The 22804-nt window shown below is 42.9% G+C and overlaps 1 protein-coding gene across 3 annotated transcripts in view; it reads right to left on the bottom strand.

Moving 5' to 3' along the window:
• The window catches only part of nhsl2 (NHS-like 2), a 99140-nt gene that overhangs the window by 24896 nt on the left and 51440 nt on the right, over positions 1-22804 (bottom strand). For 2 of the 3 annotated variants that reach the window (XM_046380621.1, XM_046380620.1), the window contains exon 2: positions 8209-8442. In XM_046380621.1, the coding sequence (XP_046236577.1) occupies positions 8209-8442 (234 nt within the window). Of the gene's footprint in view, positions 1-8208; positions 8443-13610; positions 13750-22804 lie in introns of those variants that run through there. The other variant, XM_046380622.1, reaches the window with a different exon arrangement.

The following is a 22804-nucleotide window of genomic DNA, read 5'->3' as shown; positions in this document are numbered from 1 at the left end:
TAGGCGTGTCTCAGAATGCGTTCACACGCGGACATGAGTGTGAAGGGGCTGTCTTCAAGTGTCACTTAACAACTCAAATTCACGCGCACGAAGCTGCATCTGTTTGTGTGCGTGTTTTGGTGTGTACAGTGCACCCATTCATGGACAAACCCAACCATCCCTGACAACATGCACCCCGGTCGTGTCAAATTTGGGTCACCCTTTCTTCTCCCCTCCGGGACGATGAAGAGGTAGGGGGGGCAGAGATTAACAATACCCTTCTTTCACCACAGCCGGAGCGTTTGTTTGTCTGTGTACACTACGTGCACGCCGCCACGGATGTGTGTTTGAGTGCACCCATATGCACGTCATGTCCTTGTCCTTGTGATTTAACATGCACAACTGATCAATCCATTACAGGGAGAAGGGGCTGGTGTTTGTTAGACTGTGTGCACCATGAAGGCGGATGCTTGTGCCCCAGAAGGACAGACTTGGCGGTTAGCGGCCTAGTTTATGTTGGCCATCAGAAGCCACAAGGAGGGATCTGATCCGATTACGGGATTTCTTTGTAGGCACAAATTTTTTGCTGTAATTCTTGTTGTAGTTCTTGTCATTTATCCAAGGCTTGACGGACCACCTGGTGTTTATTAAAGAAAATATAAGATAAGACAGAACTTTATGAATCTCTTTATTAATTGATTAATTAAATTCTTGTGCCAGAGGTTGCTTAAAAGAGCACATTACAGTACACTAAAGACAAATTACATGGCGAAACAAACTGCTAAGACACCAGTGCATTTCCCGGGTCAGGGCCACGCACTGACTATAGTTATTAAGGAAAATAATAGTAAAAATAATAAGATGGATGGAGTACAAAATGCTAAATATGAGATAAGTGAGTAAGTGAGCGAGGTCGCTTCATGCTCTGTGGTTAAAACCCGAGTGAGTGAAAAAAGTTTGTGAACCAAAGACACGACACGCAAGTGATGATTGTGATCTGGAGGACTTTTCTCTTTTACATTTGGCTCTAAAAGCTTGAGGAACTGCAGACATCTCTTCACATACTGACATCATTCCCTAATTGGTTTAGATAAGAGGTTGATGCTTTTTTTTTTTTTTTGCAAGTTTTATCCAGTCCTCCTGAGTATTTGCTTCCAGTCTCATCCTGGTTCTCTGAATTTTGTTCTGGAGAATCTCACCCCATCTCCGTCCTATTACTGTCAAACACTGAAACTATGTAAATCCCAGTTAACTGTTTCCAATGTCACCTGTGCAGCTCTGGCTCCAGGCCTTGCTGATCTTCTGAACTTATCTTGAGCAGTAACAGTAAAGCCTTGTGATCCTGTGCTGAAATGATTTCACAACCACAGATCCACTCCTGTTGCAGTTGTGTTGCTTCAGGTATCAGCGTGGCAGTGAAATACAATCCACGAAGACCAGTTTGAATAACCGAGTTGAGTCTGAAAGCTTAATTTACCCATGTCAAAGCGGACAAAACCTCACTAACATCTGGCTTTTGTCTTCAGTGGGAAAGGGTGCAATCAGTATTCCTTCTCGAGTCAAATAACTCAACAGGTATTCATCAGCTGTGACGGAAACACGACACCAATTTTCACCCCATGTCCTACACAATGCTATGACACAATGCACTTTGTTCAGTCGCCTAAGAGTGTGTTGCATTCTTCTCTGCCACTGCACAGCTTCTACTGAGTGCTTTGCTCAAGGACAGTCCGACTCCACTTGTCAAGTTTTTCTCTCACATCATTAGCCCTGAAATTTCTAACTTTGAAACTGATTCAAAGTGGTGACTTTTCAGTCACAAGTCTGTTCCTCTTACCTTCGGGCTACTGTCACCTCAGCCAAGTGTTTGATCTGCACCGGGTCCATTTGAGATTTTGGCAGGTTGGCTTTAATGCAAATGTCCCTGGATCATAGCATTTCAGTGTGACACACTTCAGCCCGCGTTTGAAAAACTTCTCTAAAAGACCTCTGAGGAAAGAATCGAGACAGACGAGTTTGTCTCGCCTGATTCACAGCCATGTCACTCCAGTGAAAAGCTTGACGGACAAAGGCAGAAAGAGAGTGACACTTTGGCCAAACAAACTCATTTCCTGGAGAATAAAAGGCAATATTATGTGGTTCAAAAACAAGCGGACCAGCAGGTTATAAAGGTCACTCAGTAATAAAAGTTCTTACAATCTATAAATCCCTTGAAAAGGGCTGCCTTCACCGTCAAAGGCACGACTCCGGGCTGAATTTCAGTATGACAGCATGGGTTTGTTCAAGCTCTCTGTTAATGAGCCAGTTTTGTAAATGAAAATGATTAATACATGCCTACATTTAAAAAAAAGCAAAAAAACATTTGCATAAAATAATTGTGGTAAAAGGCATTTAAACTGACATGTACTGTTGTTGTTTTAGTCAGTGAGAGGTTAAGGCTGAAAGCATTCCAGGTTCAGGTGTTTGAGATATCTTTTGCTCAAAAAAAATCCACCTCCTGTCCAAATGACTAACAGCATATATTTTATTGGAGCTGAAGTCAATTTTCAAAATGGTGTCACATTATAAAGGAATAAATACACTCAGCCTATGAGAGTATAAAGTGGAAACGATCCTGTGTCTCCTGTGTCAGCAGTCTCCCCTTGATCAATGCCGCACCTGTTTGGTAATGTGCATTGACCACAGCAGAACCTTATCAGCACCGTGTAGATAACGGCTAACATTGACTCAGACCTTCTCTGGCACAATTAAAGGGCCACTGTGACATTTTATAGTCAAGCCAGGGCAGACTGGGAAACTTTATCGCAGTGTTTGCATCTCAGCTGGCACCGATTCCGATATCCCCTCACGCAATTAAGGGTTTGCTCTGACATTTTAAACTCGGGTTGGTTGTGTCACATCATTTTGCATTGTCCACTGACAGGGGAGGATGCAGCACCGATACTTTAAGCACCGAGGAGAGTGCTGCTGCATGAGATAAGATATGGCAAGGTAAAATGAGAGATAAAAAAAGGTAAGGGAGAGTGCAAATAAGTGCGGCCCGCTTTTGTTTGTGCGTTGACACTCAAATCCCACTGAGCTCCAGCCATTAATGATGCCACTGACCTCTGCTGAAAAATATAAATTCCAGCCTGAAGTGAGACACATCTTTGTTAGGAGTGACTGTTAAACACAGTATCTCAGCATCTACAGCCATAAAAACACACATTAAGACGGCATGTCCTCACCCCATTCTCACAGGAACCTCTAAAGCCCAAAGTATATGGACACCATGAACACTGTACTTTTGGCATGGGTCAGTTATACATGGTTATGCTACAGCATACAATGATATTTTTAGATATGACAAGTACTCCAAGAAGTGTTTCCTAATCTGACAACCAGAACAAAATAATAATAATAATAATAAAAAGTACTAAGTTAAGGCTAGTGGACCTCTACTGTAACCGTGATGTTAGTCATCACGATGACAAAGCTCTCCTAGCCCAGAACATCACCACACACAGTCCTGACCTCAGCCCCATCCAACACTTCTGGGATGGACTGGAACGCTATGACTATGAGCTGAGCCCGATCACCCAAAATCGGGCTGATCTCACTAATGCTCTTGTGGGTGAATGTGAGCAAATCCCTGCAGCCAAAATCTTACAAAGCCTTCAGAGAAGGCAGGAGGACGTTACAGCAGCAGATTAATGCCCATGCTTCTGAGCTGAAATGTTCAGCAATCCCGTACTGCACACTTTTGGCCATGCGGCGAATCCAAAAGCAACCAGGACACCTACAACAAGCTTCTCCCTTTCAAACATGGCTTTCTGTAATGGATAACACACATTCTTATCTCAGGCCCTCTGGATACACTGTGACCAGCAGCAGTTCAAATGACAGTCAGGAGCTGCTGGCCAACACATAGTGTGGATGTGCACGTCTTGGCTGACTCTCATCCTCATTCATTAATTGGGTTTCTCTGGTGAAGCAATATGATTGGACAGATTACTATGGATACTGTAAAAAGCCTGCATGGAGGGTTATGAATAATTAACCCAAATATGACACAAAAGTATATTCAAACTGCGCCTGAGTCACTGTCTGCAGTTTAATAACTGTTTACACGATATCTGGATACTGAGGCTCAGATTTTCTAAACAGTCTCCCCATTTTCTCCTCACTGCTACGTAGACCTGCCAGCATCCAAAGTCGCCTGGCGCAGCTTTGAGTTAGCGGCTGACTCTTTTTACATGACACTTCAGAGGAGGAACTGCAGTCGTGGTGATAAAAAAAAAAAACTCTCATCCTTCATCTTCCCAAAAACTCTCCTCTCTAATCTTACAAACTCCTGCTCGCCCAACTATATTATCCACCTTCTCATCAGTGAAGAGGACACAAAGTAAAGTCTGACTGCTCCGACACGAAGGATGTTTGCCAACAACAAGGTCATCAGTCCACTTTTTCAAAAGTCTATAATTCACTTTTGGCCCTAAGCCTCAAACTATGATGCTCTTCTTGCCTCTTAAGCATTAGATCTGCATGAGCTGTCCTCCACCATCAACTTAGCAATAATCAATGGGCCGTATTGCGTCTGGTAATACAGAATGGCAGAGTTGACAGGTCGGATTTTAAGATGTCAAATCAAACAAAAACAGTGAGTGTTTTAAATGAGGTGCAGGCCAACATCAAGGCAATCTGAAGTCATGCATGTCTTCTTATGGGACACGTCCTCCGTCACAAGATTGCAGTAAAATTACTATGCAAATATGTGTGACTTTGCACAAACACAATTACTTATACTAAAGAGAATGGCAGTGAAATATATGGAGTGCTGAGTTAAAGTGTGAATATCTGAGCGTTGCTTAATGGATTGTCATAAAATTGCAGCGCAAGTACGTGCAAACAGCCAGTCAGGCTGTAATGGATGACACTAGCTAAACTTCAAATACAAAGTTCACTCTTAATGTGAATAATGAATATTTTGCTGTTGATTAATGGGGTGCAGAAATAAATAACACAATGCAAATGTGGCTGCTGTAGATCTTTGCAAAAACACAGTAAATCAGTCTGCAGAGGAGGGGAAAACCTTTCATAAATATGCAGAGTCACTTAGGAGCAGGAGGCAATAAGTGAAGTGCAAATCTTCCTCTTATAAACCCATATGGAATACAATATATCTGCTTTCAGTGGAGTACAATATTGAGCTTTAAACATATATTACTGCCAAGGAGCGGCATATGAATATTTCAACATGGCAACCAAAAAACTTTGATCACAAAATGTGCAGTTGTAAATCTTAACGAGCTTCAGTTGAACTGCAGTTGACGGTTAATGGGGACAGATAATGTGAAAATGTTGCAGTTATTTAAAAGTAAAAAAGGCGCCGAGGTTTCCCACGTACTGTACAATCAATTCAATGCACAACAAGCGACAACTAAAGCTGCAGCGATTAGTCAATTTATCAGCTGGTCGATGCAAAGGAAATTAGTTGCCAACTGCTTTGATAACCAATTAACCGTTTCAGTCATTTTTTTATAAGATTTTACATAAAATGTCTCGGTGAGAAGTGACGTGTTGAGACCTTCCCTCTCTGAACCCGCTAGACGTACGACAGCAGCAGTCGCTTGTTTCAGTTAACCTGACAGTAAATAGTGTGACGTTATTCCACTGGCCACAACGAGAGGGTTCCTAGCCTTAATATGGTAGCTGATCATTCTACAGTCTGGTGTGGATGAGGAGAAGCAAAACTGGCCGGATCTCACTGTTGCCCACTTAGCAGCAACAGTGAGATAAATCTCACACAAATCTCTCTGCGGGGAGGTGGGAGCTGAATCTCGGCAGAAGACGCAGCAGATCCGTCTAACACTGGAGGACGGTGGCCAGCTTCATAAATATGGAGGGCACAGTGTTGAGGAGCGGGAAAGAGTATGAATATTTTACCGAGCTGAGGCCAGTGGGAGACCGACGGTGAGGATGGCCACAGAACCGGAGAGGGAGCGCAGCTGCTTGCTTCAGTGTTATATAACACACACCCAAGCAGATGGACACACACAACACAAACGGACACTGGCACACAAACTGGCAACATAAACAGGGACACACACAGGGACACACTGCTCGTGACAGCGGGAAGCACGGCGGCACACAAACACACACAGGCGGCAATGAACACATAAAACACTAAGTGACATAAACGAACACAACAGAAAAGATGAATGGCCGCATGCTCAAACACACACACACACGTTTGTTGCCATTGTCCACCCACGACTGCATTCATCCATCTTATTTTTATCAAACACAAGATGCCAGCCAGTCAGAGGCAATCACTGGCTTCATACACACATAAACACACATGCGGTATAAAGAGATGTTGGAGTGGAGGAACGGGGAAAAGAGACAGAAGATGTAGGAGGTGACATACTGTACTGCATGAGGCAGAGCTAAAGACTGCATACACACAGAGAGGGAGAGCAAGTGAAGAAAGAAAAGCTCAATAAAAACATATCTGCGAAGCTAATGAGGCTTAAACACATACAACTGTTCTATTTTGCTGTTTGTTTGTTGATTTGACTCAACAAGCGATCTCAGCAAAGTGACTTGAATTACAGGATAAGTGTGGTTATGTACTGCTTTCTTCTCACTGTCAACGAATGTGACTGGATTGATCCGACCAGTGTTGCTTGCATAGACAAAGCCCGATGTGGCATTCACTCCATCATTCACTCTTTGTCTTAAAAACTTGACCTGTTGTCAAGGATGAGGATTATTTACAATTTTAAATCAACTTTCTTCCAGGATCAAAACACGATGGAGACCTTGTAAAGGCGTATGTTTTGCACAAAAGCCTTTAACCAACATCAGCTCAGACAGAAACAGAAAATATGCCTATTAATTCATCTGCTCCCACTGACTGAGTTTTATGACATCTGACATCTGTGACCTCAGACTGATATGTGCAGCCAGCTGGCTAGATAGCTGGCCTTATCAGCCCAGCTAGCTGACAGGAACAGACTGAAAATGTGCACGGCGTGAGATATTATCTTGCGACAAATAAAGCGAGCGTGAAGAGGTGTAGGTGTTATCGCTAGATTCCCAACAAGTTAGCCATCTAGCATTGGACCGCTGTGACTGAAGGCAGCCGGAGTGAGCCATTGATGTATTTGTGATCTGTTTTTAAAGATTTAAGTTGCCAGTGGGAGCCAGCGGGCTTGCGAAGAGAGCAGAGATGAACATTTTGTGTGGAAAATGAAGCCAGTCTTTCCCTTTAACTCTGAAGAAATATAAAATGTCTGACTGAAAAGTACCTTCATTTGTTCATTCATTCCCTCAGGCGTTTGTCCCTTACTACCACCTTGTTCATTCAGCTAAAAACCCAACCGTGATCGCTTTAATGGAAGAGCCGGGCAAAGGGCGAGACAGCATGAGTCACACACACACACACACACACACACACACACACACACACACACACACAGGGAGGCGAGCCAAAGCAGACAAACAGTATTACCTGAGGAAAAAATAGAAACCCTAGTTCCCTTGAGCGCTCATTTGCATACACACACAAACCCACTACAAATAAGAAATTAATATTAAAATGACAATAGCAGCGTTCCACCTTAAAAACCAAAAACAAGCCAGGAGTTACACCCGCTGACTGAACTCTAAACAGACGTTTCTGAATGCCTCTTTCTACACACACTGCATGCTGCATAAATATAAACTCTCTCACACACACATGCACACACACAATCAATCACATAAATCAACATCCCGTCCGGTACGCATGAACAAATTCACGAATACTCCCTTAAATAACAACTCTGCAAGGTGAATCCAGTACATACCATCAGCAACATCCCTATGAGCTGCACACACACAAACACAAACACACACACACACACACACACACACCTTTCAGTACAATATCAACACACGAGAGCAAGGGAATATTGAACACACACACACACACACACACACACAGAGCATATCTGCATGCTATCACACACATACACACACACACACACACCTTTAATGCTCCGACACACACCCATATCAGCGCAGTCCAAAGGCACACACGCATGTAAACACTTTCCCACCCGCCTCCACTTCTGCCTCCACGCCTTTCCCTCCCACACACTCAAAACACGGCACACACTCTCACTCACACACACACACACACACACTCTCTCTCTCCACCCATGCATCCACCTCCTCCTTCTCTTCCTCTCCATCCATCCTTACCTTGCAGCAGACTCTGGAGGTTGAGCTGCGCCTGCTGGTGCAGCTCCTCGACACACTCCGGCCTGCTCCACGAGCCGAACACGTTCACGCTCTGTTGCCATGGAGACTTGAAGTGGGCCGCGCCGCCGCTGCTGCCTCCTCCGCCGCTGATGCTGCTGTGGTTGCCGTCGCCGTGGCTGCTGCTGCTGCTGCTACCACCGCGCCTGCCGCCCTCCGCCTCTAGACCACTGGTGGCTGGAAGAGGGAGGGAGACAGAGAGAGAGAGAGAGAAAGAGAGAGAGAGGAGGGAGGGAAAAATGTTGAGAGGAAGTGATGGATGGCGAGAGAGAGGAAGGAAGAGGGGAGGGTAAGAGAGAGAGAGGAAGTGAAATAAGGAAGGGAAATCAGATCATTGAGAGCACAGTGGGAAGGAAGAGGAGGAGAAAAACAGAAAGAGAGAGAGAGAGAGAGAGAGAGAGAGAGAGAGAGAGAGAGAGAGAGAGAGAGAGAAGGAAGAAGAACATGAGAGGCAAGGAAGAAACAGGGGATCGAGGTGGATGGGGGAAAGAGGACAAGAAAGAGGAAGGAGAAAACAGAAACCAAAATGAGAGGGAATGATGAGAGGAGTCAGACGAGAAAGCAGATGAGGACGATAGAAAAGGGAAAACAGAGAGGGAAAGAGAAGGAGACAAGAAGAGAGGAAAAGAGGGGGGGGGGAAGAGAAAAACTACATGTAAATAAAAATGTACAAATTTGCATAACTAATACCCAGAGACGCAGATTACATAACGCAGTGTGTTGTCAGGGAGAACAAGGAAGGAAGGAAGGAGGGAGGGAGGGATAAAGGATGAGAAAAAAAGAAACAGAGATTAGGGAGAAAAAAATGAGGGAGGGATGGACAGGAAGAGAGGTAGAGAACAGATTTGGAGGGGAAACGAAGAGAGGGAGCACTTAATTAGGAGGGAAAAGAAGTGGGAGGGAAGTGGAGAAGGAGAGATTAAGGGAGGGAGGTATGAGTGCAAAAAGGAGACAAACTGTGATTGTGGCATTAGGGAGAGAAATAAGAAAGGGAGGAGGAGGTAAAGAGGGATGACATTTAAAGGGAGGAGAACGGAGGAATGAATGAGGCAGAAAGGAGGGCGTATGTGTGATTTGAGTAAATGGGAAAAAATAAAAGAAAAGGAGAGGCTGAGAAAAAAGAGAAGGAGACGTCAGCCCTCCCCGTCACTATCAAACCTCCAACACAAGAAGACAATCAAAACAAGTCATCCCGAGTGATTGCAAATAGCCATTCAACGTCGGCATGAATGAGCCGCTGCTTTGAATCAGCGGTGATTAAATAATTTGACACATCTAGCAGCTGATAAAACATGACTAACAAACACAGGAAATCCCAAACGTGACAGCGGCTGGCTGTCCAACTGAGCTGCACCGAGCCGTCAGAGGAAATGCACTTTCTGTGAGAACAAAAACACAAATCATTCACCGCTGTTAGCCCTGACGGTCATGCGGTCACGTAACATCAAGATAAGTCACAAAAATAAGCGAGATGACAGGTTGTGCCCTACCAAAAAGGAAGAAAAACACGTCTTTAAAGAAATCACGACCCGACTGGTCAAGATAAGCAGGTTCATGTAGGAACTATTTTCTCTCTGCCAAACTACGCTGTATCACTGCACAAGAAGAAGCATGCATCCACTCGTGGACGTGAGGCTCGTGCTGCTGACAGGGCAGGATGTAAACAGTTTTGGGGGTGAATTGTCTCTTCAGTGTTGGTAATTAGAAATTTAGCAAAATGCTGAACTCATGTCACGCATGTGCCCCTTTGGTTTTGTCAGTGAGACGTCTGCCTCCTAGAAACTACACCTTGAAGAGCTACGAACTGGAGGCCTGGAGCACTTCTGACCTCTACGGGTACCACTGAATGTGATTGTTCTCAATAATAACTTTCTGTTTTGTACTTCAAGCAACATCCATTAGAGACTGTACAAGTAAAACAGTTTCAAAAATAAAGCTGACTAAATCATCTTGGTACCTTTAACCTCAAGATATCATTAAAAACTCTGGTTGTCTACTCCTTTACTTAAAACATACTTACTTTATTTAATGAGATTCTGAACACAAATCTTTTGGGTATTTTTCTCTCGGGATGCAATTAAATGCATTTTTTCTTCACTATTTTCATATTAAATGATCTGTACAGAACAAAAATAAAGACAGGGTGATCTCCCCTTTGGCAGAGACACCAACTCACCAAGTACTGCTATCCTCAGCTAACTATTCTTAATGTAAATGCAGACTCCAACATGCGTGTGTCTGAGTGAAATACACAGAAACTATTTCTTGATCTGGCGCACTTTTGAAACTGTTCATATTTAAAGAAACACTCAGTTTCCAGCAGAAAGACGTCCAGGCAGTTCTTCTGCAGTGAATCCACCGGCACTATCGCGCCTTGTTTGCTCTGAAGCAGCCGTCTCCTCACACAAAACCCGCCGCACTGTATGGAATCACAATTTCACCCTCCCAGCTACCGGCTTCATCTTCCTAAGCTGCTTTCACACAATCGGCTCCCACCAGAGAGAGCTACTGTTTATGATACAGAAGTCCACGTCAGTTAGCATCAGCCGCAGAGGAGAGAACAAAGGCAATCATGCATGATTTATAACATACTGTGGAGTAGACATATTCTCACCATCGGAGCGTATGCCATTTTACTTTTTATCATTTGGAGCCTTAAACACATTTATTTTGAGAGCAGCGCTTTCTTTTGCGCTCTCTTTCTCTTTGTTTCTGAAGCTAAGCTGTGTTTACTGGATGTATGTATTGTGTCGTGGGTCTTGCTGCAAGCTAAAAATCCCATTAGGGGACTTGAGTTTGAAGCCGTGGCTCACCCAGCAGATTATACTCATTTTTTCTGTAACTTTTCAGTCTGCAGTAATTCAAGCAGGGAAACAAACTTTTGCACACACTGTATTTATTTTAACTGTGTCTTTAAGTTTATGCAAAACAATGTCGTTCAAAATATACTGACATTTATTGACAAAATACCGGTGTGAAATAAAAGCAAACTGTAGTGCTTCAACACTATATTTTAGGCTGTAAGTGTATTTTTTAAAAAAAAAAAAATGATTAGCTTTAGATAAATAGATTTTAAATTCAAATTGTTTCCAAAGAGGGATCCATGACTACATGGACTATGTAGGTGTACAAGGTACTAATTTTCGTTGCACTTAGTTGTAGAAAACTAATCAGTCAAACAAACAAAAAGTCAGAATCGTTATTCAAAGATTAAACCTTGACTGCGCTTACTGCAGCACATTTTTCCTAATTTTGCCTCCTACAGCAGATGTGGAAAATGAGAGATCGCCATAACCGCTGAGAGATATTTTGTCCTTAATATGCTGTGAGAAATGTCATGTGAGGTTGAGCGTTCTGGGAACATCCTTCTAAAGGCTGTCTTCCTTTTCTCATTGTGTACAATAAAGGATGCACTCTTAAGATCGCTCAGAGCAGAGTATGTACCAAGACAGGGGATTGAAAAAATCAGATGCCAAAGCCCTGGCAAAAGAATAACACTTTGAAAATACGTAGACACAATGTGAAGACAAACTAAAGGGTTTTGAGTTAGACAGCATTCCTTTTCCAACATTTTTTGTGGTGTTTAAACTAGTGTGATGACAGTGACAGTTAGTGAAAGGTAATCATGCGGCAGTTTTAAACAGATTCATGCAGAGTAAATGAGTTTCCTTAGAGTTAAAGACAAAACAACAAACTTTAAAAGAGGCACCTTCTCACTGTTTACTGAAAATACATTGATGCTATAACTGGAATAAACATGACATAACTTGCCTTTAAATTAATTATGAATTACTTCATGCAACTGCAAATGCTGCCGGAATAAAATCTTATGGTTTTCATTAAAGCCTGATATATTTACAGTAAATCAAATAGGGTTTCTGTGGGACTTTATTAAGTTAAATATACAATCTTATGTGGGTAACAATGTGCATCTGTGAATTTGTGTGAGCTAGGTAGTACCTGCTTAAGTAACACAAGCCTCAGGAGTTCCTGAAATGTAGCACAAATTAGAGCTAATACACAATGTACAAAGAGAGAGAGAGAGATAGAGACAGTGTTAAGTACCTTATTGACTGTCATACCTTTGAGACTTCACTGTTTCTGTGACTGTGCGCTAAGATTTTCTCGCTGAACATCAGCACAGCAAGGAGTCATCATCTCTCTAACAAGGTTTTTCGCAGGCTGGAAGTCTCACAGGATTCAGTCTCAACTCCAAAAGATGCCACCACCGCTGCAGTGCAATGGCAGATCCGCACAGTGCCATTAGAAACGGAAGCACTACAAACTGGAAGTCAAAAGGGCTATAGAGCGATTTGTGAGACAAAATTAAATAACAGCGCTGTGGACTTTGCATTGTACTGTTTCATGTCTCTACTTCAGCAGTAAGCTTTTCTCCATCAGTCATGACAGCTAACAGAAGAGGACAACCTCTCACTTGACACAAAGACCATAAAAGAAGACAACCTGTCACTTCATAAGAGAACAATTCAAAGTACAGCGGCCATGATGTGCCAGCCAGTTAGCAGTTTCAAAGGAAATATGCTGCTTTTCAGGAGGATTGATGCTAGAAAATGGGGTACCACTGATACATAGACTTATATGAACAACAAGTGGCCTTCACAACAATTAATCAGCCTGGAAAATATACATAACATTTTGTTGTGCGATTCCAGAGAGTCTGGTTTTAGTCTCGAGACACATACTAATACAGACAACTGGCTATACTGGCTAGCTATATCAGCAAACATGTTGCTACAATCCTGCCCCTGTCACAAATCACCTATTTGTATCATATTACCACAACAAATGTCTAGTTAAATACTTGTACCTCTTAAGAAAGCACTGGAAATATGAAAAAATAGACGAGTCACAACGTGAGCAGCATTTACAAAAGCTAAAACGTTAGCTAAGTTTTGCTAGTGACTGTCAAAATGGCGGACGCTAAAACAGTGAGCTAACTTTGCTAGTGGCTTACAGTCTGAGCAGTGTTGATAAAAGCCAAAACAGTTTGCTAAATTAGCTAGAGACTCATTGTCTGAGCAGTATTAACAGAAGCTGAAACAGCTTATTAACATAGCTAGTGACTCACAGTCTTAACAGTGTTGATAAAAGCTACAACAGTTAGCTAATTTAACTATTGACTCACTGTCTGAGGAGTATTAATAGAAGCTCAAACAGTTTGCTAACTCAGCTAATGACTCACAGTCTGAGTGATATTAACAAAAGCTAAAACATAAGCATACTTAGCCAGTAACTTAGTCTCACCACCGTGCGAACATCAGTCAGCATGGCTTCACTATCTGCTAAAATTACTTTGAGTGGAAGCACACTTAAGAATTACAAACCTGTTCCTGTTCCATATGTATACACATACATATGAAAAGTCTGCAGAGCATTTACAGAAGCAAAAACTTTTAGCCAACTTAGCTAGCAACTCGTGGTCTCAGCAGTATTGACGGAATCTGAAAGGTTAGCAAATTTAGCTAGCAACTTGTAGTCTGTGTATTCAAGGATTCAAGGATTCAAGGATTCAAGGAACTTTATTGTCATTTCCCACATGTAGAAACATGATGTGGAACGAAATTAGTTTCCCCGGTCCTGGTATAAGCCCAAAAACCTAACAAAATACCTAATGCTATAAATATAAAACAACACTATATAAATATAAAAAAACAATCAGATTAAAAGATATGTAAACAGTGAACAGGGAGCAGCAATATTTACAGCAGTGCTGCGGTATTGTGCAGTATCAAAATACTGTTTCTATTACTCAGTTATATTAAGTTAGACCTCACCTGCGCATGCAATCACAGTTTCTTTTGGTAGAAATTTAGTTTTCAAGATTAAAATTTCTAAAAATAATTTCATCCCAAGAAAGCCCACAATTGCTAGGACGAACGGAGAGACAAAACAAGTTTTGAAGATCACCTTAACCATCTCAACTTAACCATCAATGTTCAAGTTCATTATTAACTTATTTAAAACAGGTAGGTACGGGCCTGTACATCAGTGTTTTGGTTGTGTTTTCACTGTGATGGTGTCTAGAGGAATTTTTTGACCTCAAAATGCTTTCAAACCCAGGAGCTGATATGCACAGACTGTTTTGACGGATACAAGAGACAGGGGAGTCTTTGGGGATACTCGTTTCCCGTTTCCTTTGAGGTTAACAATTAATTCTTGATTAAAAGTTGGGCAGAAGCCATACACACACAGGCACACATTTACACAGAGCCCATCAGATGTCAGTCTTTCCCTCCTCCCTTATGTAACTGTGGTGACATGAAAAGCAAGGAAGATGGAGGGATTGGATGGAGGAGAGATGCGAGCCTGTAGGCATCACTGGGCAGATTTAGGAAAAAAAAACATCTCCACAGTCCGTCAGAGTCAAGGGAAAAGATGGTTCTGCAGTGAAATGCATGGCAGCGACAGTAAGGCCTGTTCAGTAGAAAAGTGTGAACATGAATGACAAGGTGAAGATCACAAGCCAACACGCTCGCTCACGATCACATCTTGTCAACTTTTATGCTAAATAGCAACACTCTTGTAAATTGATTTCATTAAATGGGGGGGTTTTGTAGCTTGTGTTTAATTTCAAACACAATAATCTGCTGTTGTATTAATAAACTACATTTTCCACCTCAACTAAGCATAATTTTTACCCTCAAATAAAAAACCGGAGGTAAAAGAAGAAGTTTTTTTTTTTTTCAAATTGAAAAATGCTCATAAAACCTCAACCAGGGATGAGAAAAAGCACCCACTGACCTTCTCAGTTATTTAACCGAGACATGAGAGAGGATTCAAAGACCTTTCATCACTTCAAGCTGACACAGAGAAAACACAGGAGTGATACTTTAGCTTGGTCCACTCTCACAACATGGTGAGTACAGAAACCTTGAAAAAGTTTTCTACAGTAGTTTATACTGTCTACTACACACAAACAAGCTTGCATGCGCTTACAGTACAAACACCCAAATGCAGAATATACACAAAAAGTTTCCCAATACACCTACTCTACACTGATGCACACACAGGCAAACACACAGGCGCATTGGTGAGGTGTTGTGTGAAGTTATTTTTCTCTAAGGCCTATTACTAATTCATTCCCCTCTGTGTGAGTGGGAGTGTCAGCAGGGAAGACACAGATTTAGACGAGCTGTTGTCACTGGACACACACTTTCAGTCTCTCTCTATCACACACACACACACACAGATGAATGGATAAACACAATCACTCATATTTTATCATTTTAGCACCCACATACTCGCACAGATTTTGCGTATGCATGATAAAACACATCTGTGTATCTTTCACACACTTGTGAGGAAATGTAATGTGGTTGATATACGCCAGGAGCCTGTGCTGTACGCCCAGCACTCACCTGAGAGTGTGTATTTGTGAATGGCGGGCTTACGAGCTACTGTTAGCATTAGCACGGTGCTCTGCAGCCTCGTTTATGTTCGTCTTAAATAACGCTGTCAAACAAAGTGCATGTGAGGTTATGTGTGCAGGGCTTGTGTTTTCTCCCATTTAGTAAAAGACGTGCAATAAACCAGATTTACTGACCAGACTGAGAGCCAAACGGAAACGTCAGGGCGTCCTTTTGGGTGTCGTTATCAAAATGAACCAGGCTTCCTGCGCAGAGACATTATCCATACTGACCTTTGTTGTAATGGCGAGGTGACAAACATATTCTCCATGGGAACAAATAAAGCATTTCTCTGTGCAGTGTGTGTGGGAGGGTGGTGTGACTGGGTGCTTTCTTGGCATTATTTACAATATTATCATGTTGTTATAGTGAAATAAACTGCAAGTGAACTGCAGAGCTGTTTCATGATGATGGGAAAAAGGTCAGTCAAGTCACATGTCACTTATAAATAAAAATGAAACTGTGATTAGAAGTGATAACTTAAGTTCTCTACCTCTTATCTCTGAAAAGATAAAATGACTTTCCCCACAGTGGGATTAAAGTCCATTATGCAAAACTGTGGCACACCAAAATAGCTTGTGAGGACACTCGGACTTCGCAAATCCTTGTGTGAGTCATCTGAGCCCTTGTATAAATACTGCATAAAGTTGTATCATTTACCACTTTTCGTGACTCTGCCCGTGCCAGAGCAGCCCACTCGTCCTGGTCGCTAAATGAACGGTTAGCTGAGCGTGAATCAGAGGTGTTGCGGCAGGAAAGGTACACAGGAAGCTGGGGGTTTGTTGCCATAATGAGCCAAGACAGGACAAGTGCAAAGAGTGCATTTGATGAGATTTGTGATGTGCATGGCCAGAAAACATTTGGATTTTACTACACTAAATTGTTTAAACACCTTGTATAATTTGGTGGATGCATGTGGATGATTTGAGCAGTAAAGACAATAAATAGATTTAGTCCATAGCCAAATCCCCTGTTATGTTCAGTACCTTTAAAGAATGCATGAAATACATAAAGTTTAGGACATTTTATGGTGGGATACGGCGACAGGAGTGTAAACATCTTCCTTTAGCAGGATGCAGTACCACTTTTCTGAGGCACTAGCTTGAAAAGATTTACTGTTTTCATGAGGACAATGCAGGACGTTAATAAATGAGCCCACTGCTCAGGACACAGGTGTGAATGTTCCCTCGCAGCAGGTCACGTTCACTCCAAGTGGCCAAACTTAGCGTGTGCATGGGTGTGTTTGCATGTGCAGAAACCTGACTGCTGCAGCTTGTGGCCTCTCTGCGGCTCAGTGCTGCCCCCTGCAGGAGAAGCAGGTATGAAGCACAGACAATGACATTGAGGGAACCACAAAGTGCCTCAGTTACTGAGGTGAAAAGGCACCACAAAATACACTGAATTCTGTTACGCGTAGAATTCACATTAACAGGTAATGCTGGTCACATTTTCTATTTTTCTTACTGACAGCAAAACCCCATGGAAAGCTCACAAATGTTATTGTAGTATTATTATTTATATCATCAGAAGGTACGAAGAGCCAAAAACATGGAAGTCAGAAAATACAGAGACTTAATCTGGTCTTTGACAATAAGAAAATAAAGAAAAGTTTTAAGCTTTCATTATTTTAAAAGGGACACCTCTAACAGTAATACAACACAATGAAACAAACTGCTAAATCAATAAATGTTTTGTGTGTGTCTTATTGCGTTTATCGTGAATGCCATCAAAGATAAAACAAAGCCATAAAAATCTGTCAACACAAATCCGATTTTACAGTTTCATTAGCCTGACTCAAAAACTATAATACCTGTAAATTAATAAAAACCTTTAAACGTTTCTGACACCTTTGAACATTAGCAATTCAGGTCGCTCTTCAGGACTTTAAGATGTCTTACCCTCAATACACGTTTTGAGAGGCAGCTTATTAATGGACGGGCGTGTCTCTGGCATCTCAAGAAATGGAAAACAAATGCAATCACACAAACACGGTTCCTAAATCAACACACACACACACACACTCAGTCAGTAAAAGGGTGTATATTGCTCTCCTCGACAGTGAGACCTGCCTGTCTGCAGTTATTAGACCCTGAAAGTAATTTACAGTGACATGAGCCACAATTCATCCTCGTCCTCCCTCCTTTCACTCGTTTATCCTCATCCTCCCTCTTTTCTCTAAATCACTTTCCTTCCTCCTTCCTCCCTCTTTGCGTGTCTCGCCTGATCTCATCCTTTATTCCTTAAACCACACAAAGGTCCTCCTTTTCACCCTCTCTCTAGCTTTTCCTTCCCCTCGTTTCTCTGTCATCGCTCACTTCTTCCCCAGGAGGTTTCCATTGTCTCCTCTTTTCTTCTTCTGTCATATCTACTTCATTACACACACACACACACACACAAAATGGGGGACAAGCGAGAGGGTGGAGTAATGGAACTGAGTGTAATGAGGAGGTGTGTGTGTGTGTGTGTGATCAGAGGGGTAATCCACCTGGATCAACCACCATGGAGAATAAGCTTGACTGAACTGAATGCAAACAAAACAGTCGACATGCCAAATGGTCATTTTGTGTGTGTGTGTGTGTGTGTGTGTCTCCAAATCCGCAATTCCATCTAATTTTCAATGTTAGCTCTGACAGCTATGCCCTGTTAGACTTATGGGCTGAATGACAGTGCTGGAGCCCCCTGAAGGAGCCATTTCAAAAGCCAGTGCCACTTATGTTGTGGGTCACATTTTGGGGACTCGATCACCTGCTTTTTGGGGACAAAACACAAATGCACATGACGAAGAAGAAGAACTGTGTGTGTGTGTGTGTATGTGTGTGTGTGTCAATCAGTGAGGGCCTAATTAAAGAGCTGGATGTGTTCAGCCATGTTTGCTAACAGGAACAAAGATCCAATTTTATGCTAATTACTGACGCAGGGATTTGCGTCACTTTGATTGTGATGGTTAGTCGGACAAGGAGATGGTTAACGTGACTCACACACACGCGCACGCACGCACACACATACACACACGCATGCACACACGCAGTGGCTTCTTTGCCAAAACTGCCACACGGAGACAATGTCTGTATTTTTGGAACTAATATATTATATATTCAATACACGCTCTTATTATGCCACGGTTGCCATGGATACAGCCGCATCAGGAAAGTGCTGTGCCACATGTGATTCACACACACAACACACACAAGCATGAATGACTAAGCATTTTCACTCACTCCACACACTTACAGATCTTACAGATCATATTGACATATTGATTATAGATTGCTCATTTCCAGTATTTTGCATCCAGAAAAATAAAAATTTTACCCCCATATTTTATCACATTCACACCGACCAGGAAAACATTGTTTTAATTGCGATGTGATGCAGCATTATGACCACTGCTATTAAAACCACTCTTAATTAAGTGAAGTCCTGTCAGCGTCTGCAGGTGTTCACGGCAAGGTGAACCTTTCCAGCATATTAAATGGAAAATTAATTTTTCAGATCAAAATGGAAGAGTTAATTGAATAGAAACTGTGGTCAGGGACAGATGACTCATCAATATCCAGGATTTAATAAAAGGCTGAAATGAACACCAGCCTTCCTCATGACGTCCACAGTCTGTTATTGCACAAAAAAAAAATCAGCTGCTGACTTATCCCATCTGACTCTCCAAAACATTTAATCATCGATCGATCAATCAGGCACCTGAATCAGATCCTGACCTGCCTCACCTCGTGTGTACAAATGAAGGGTATATGTGTGATGTATAATCTGCTTTTTGGCTATGAAGCCTCTTCAAGACGACCAAACTTAGTCCTGTAATGAGCCTCCTCTACGGTGGAGCCTGTGAAAACTTTACGTCCAGCCAGATATTTGATTTAACTTGGGCTGTTCGGTAACATTGAGATATTAAATTTACTCCCAAACTGCTGGGCCGCACGATTTACCGGGTGTCAGCGGGACAGCGAATCCCAAAGCAACATTTAAACAACTTGGAGCACAAGCAAGGCTGAAATCTCAGCAAAGCTTCAGCACAGAGGAGGCTTATTTAACAGCTGCAGTTGCCCTCAGAAGGACAAAGAGCTGCTACAAACTGCAAAACAAGCTGCCGCGTACACCACATGTGAATAAGGACGCAAATCCAGACTCGGTTAAATTCGCTGATATGCCAGGAAAATGGTGAGGAGTATCTAATAACCACAATGACCTAATGTGCCACGATGCCAAAGAATGAGTCATTATGGGATCCACCTTAAAAAGGGAGAGAGAAAGAGGGGAAGGGGGGGGTGACTCCAGACAGCCAAGTGATCAAGTTAAAGAAGCTGTTTTCCCAAAGCAGGATTCCTAATCTTTGATGTAATTCATGTTCTGCCGCCACACCGCCAGGCTGCGGACGAGCATCTGACTTTGTGTGTGTTATTTGAGCTCCCTGACCCAAATATGAGCTTTATCTTAATTTGTTAGTCGTCTCCAAACTACAAAATCCCCTCAGATCCCCCTTAAAACTCTCCTTCAGTGATAATCTCGCATCATTTGAGTCAAAATGAGGTCAGCGGCAGCCGAGCTCACGGACTCGACTGTTTGCAGACCGTCTGAAGGCGCCGTTCAGCAGCGACAAATGAGCAGCACGTTCATGCTGAGCCACCGCTGTGATTAGCATAAATAAATGAGATGATCACAAACAAGGCGTTCAGCACATTTACTGCACGTTTCATACGACAGCCACGAGATTTAAGATTTTGTTCTTTAAGAAGTGGTGGAATGTAGTGAAGTTGAGGTAAAAGTTGAGGTACTTTACTTGAGTCTTTGTGTCTTTTCAGAAGTAGAAGATGAAGAAGAAGAAGAAGTTTTTAGGTACAACCTAAGAGCTTAATAAACAGATTTTGGAACTATTTTCTTTAAATTAGATAAAAACACAGACCATCAACATACACTATATGGACAAAAGTATTGGGACCATCACACCAACAGGGACCTTACAGCTTTGCAGCTCTAACAGCTTCCACTCTTCTGTGAAGGCTTTCCACAACATGTTGGAGTGTTTCTGTGGGAATTTGTGCCCATTCATGCAGTAGAGCATTTGTGAGGTCAGGTCCCCAGGTGTGCCCTCATACCTTTGACCATGTAGTGTATATAGAGGAGGCAGACACGTCTCCACTTCCTCCAGCTGCAGAAAAGTGAAGCCAAAACATCCTCGAGGATGCATTTGATGACATGGAGGAAGTGAGACGCCGTCACTCCACTGAATCTGCACGCAGCCAACAGTCTGCTGCCACGCTAACGTTCACGTTCTCATATTTAACCTTTGACTGCAGTCTCACTTCAACACACTCCACTAACTCATGTGCAGGCTGTTGTTCACAGACACACACACACACTGCAGGTCTCACTGGGCTGGGCTCGAGGCTGACTCAGCTGCTTCTCCCAGAGGTCATGAAGTTTGTATCTGTGTATGTGTCCTGCCTCTCGCCTCAGAGGAAAAAGACTGCGGCAAACAGACGGGAAGTGACATCACGGGTCTTCCAAGGTCAATGGCGAGACCCATTTCCACTTTGGCGACCGTGCCCCGTTCACCTTCTGTCCCTCGCTCGCTCTCAGTCAGTTTTTCCTCTGCCAAGGACACTCGCTGTGACCTTTTGACCCGGAGGTCAGCGTGCACTCGTCCTGCGGCGCTCCATCCATCTTCCTTTATCGCTTTACCTCACACACACACACACGCACAGACACACACTGACCCTGTCGTAAATACACACGCCCTGCTGCTGTATACACTAGGACACAGATGGTCCAAGGTGTACCCACACACACACACACACACACTCAGAACAGCTGTCAGCATCCAAGCGAATCACATCTGCGCTAGCTCACCCAGCTGCACAAATTTTCAAAATAAAAGTTTAAAAAGACACATAGGAGAGAATCACTTTGAAGACGACTGTTCCTCTTAAAGGCGACAGGACAAAACGTGGAAAAGCTTTGCGTGCAGCAATCGTCCTGCCGCCACACGTGCTCCTGAGATCTGTCGTTGCCTTATCACGAACGCGGCCGCGAAACACAATGTCGTTTTAACATTTTATGCTGAACAACACTGTAAAATTCATGCTTTCACTCAACACCACGGAGTGAGGACACTTCAGGGAGGGACACGCTGTGCTTTTATTTTGGCCTTCATCCATCCGACAAACTGCCGCTCGTGCTGTGATATTTAACCTCCACTAAACACTCGTACTTTTAGCATCTATGGGACACCGTGAGCATTTTGTGTGTTTAGTCTGATGTTTGACTTCCCACCCAAGCGGTTGATTTTTGTATTCCAACCGTGGCAAACAGATGGACGTCAGATGTTGGACACTCGTTCACACATACCTGTGACGAGATTCACAGCAACAAATCATTACACTGGGAGGTCAAACTGTGAAATCTGTTGCTTCTTTCATATCAAATTTCAGATCAAGTTTGGGTTGAATCTAAAGTGCATAACATGAAGATCATCACCATCTCGTTGCTTTCTCTGCTTTCTTCTGATTCAGCTAAGCAAATTCCCTGCAGGCGCAAAGAGACTTTCCGGTCATATTTAATTAACTGTTAAAATCAGGATTTTGTTGTTAGTAGGGGCTTCCAGATCCAGGCCTGGACTCCCAGTCTGGCCCCAGTTTGACAGTCAGCCTCATCTGTCAGGATGGACTGCAGTCCCCATGGCCACCGTTATCACCGCCTGCCAGGCCCCCAGATGTGCTTTGGCAGTACTTCCTGTAGTTTCAGCCTCATCTGACGGTAAACTACAAGCCCCAGTGGCATCGGCCGACCGATACGAGCTCCCTGTGACTCAGATCCATGACGCTGTTCATAAAGAATGTATTTTCTTTTCATCTCGCCTTTGATTTCGGGCTTATTCCCACACTGTGGCAGTCAACTGTGTGTGTGTATGTGTGTGTGTGTGTGTCTGGTGGGTTGATGCTGCACAGACCACCTCTGATTACACACACACACACACATCAGTCCTGGAGGACTGCACTGTCTCAGTCAGATTAGTCGCAGGAGCCAGGAAACAGCTCGCCATCCATTTCCTGTTCGCCACACAAACAGTTCTAATAAACACAAACTGCTCTGATCAGCTTGAG

Source organism: Scatophagus argus, chromosome 23 (assembly GCF_020382885.2).
Source record: "Scatophagus argus isolate fScaArg1 chromosome 23, fScaArg1.pri, whole genome shotgun sequence".
NCBI classification, from domain to species: domain Eukaryota; kingdom Metazoa; phylum Chordata; class Actinopteri; family Scatophagidae; genus Scatophagus; species Scatophagus argus.
The sequence above is the reverse complement of the archived record's forward strand: the minus strand, read 5'-3'. Positions and strand labels throughout refer to the sequence as shown.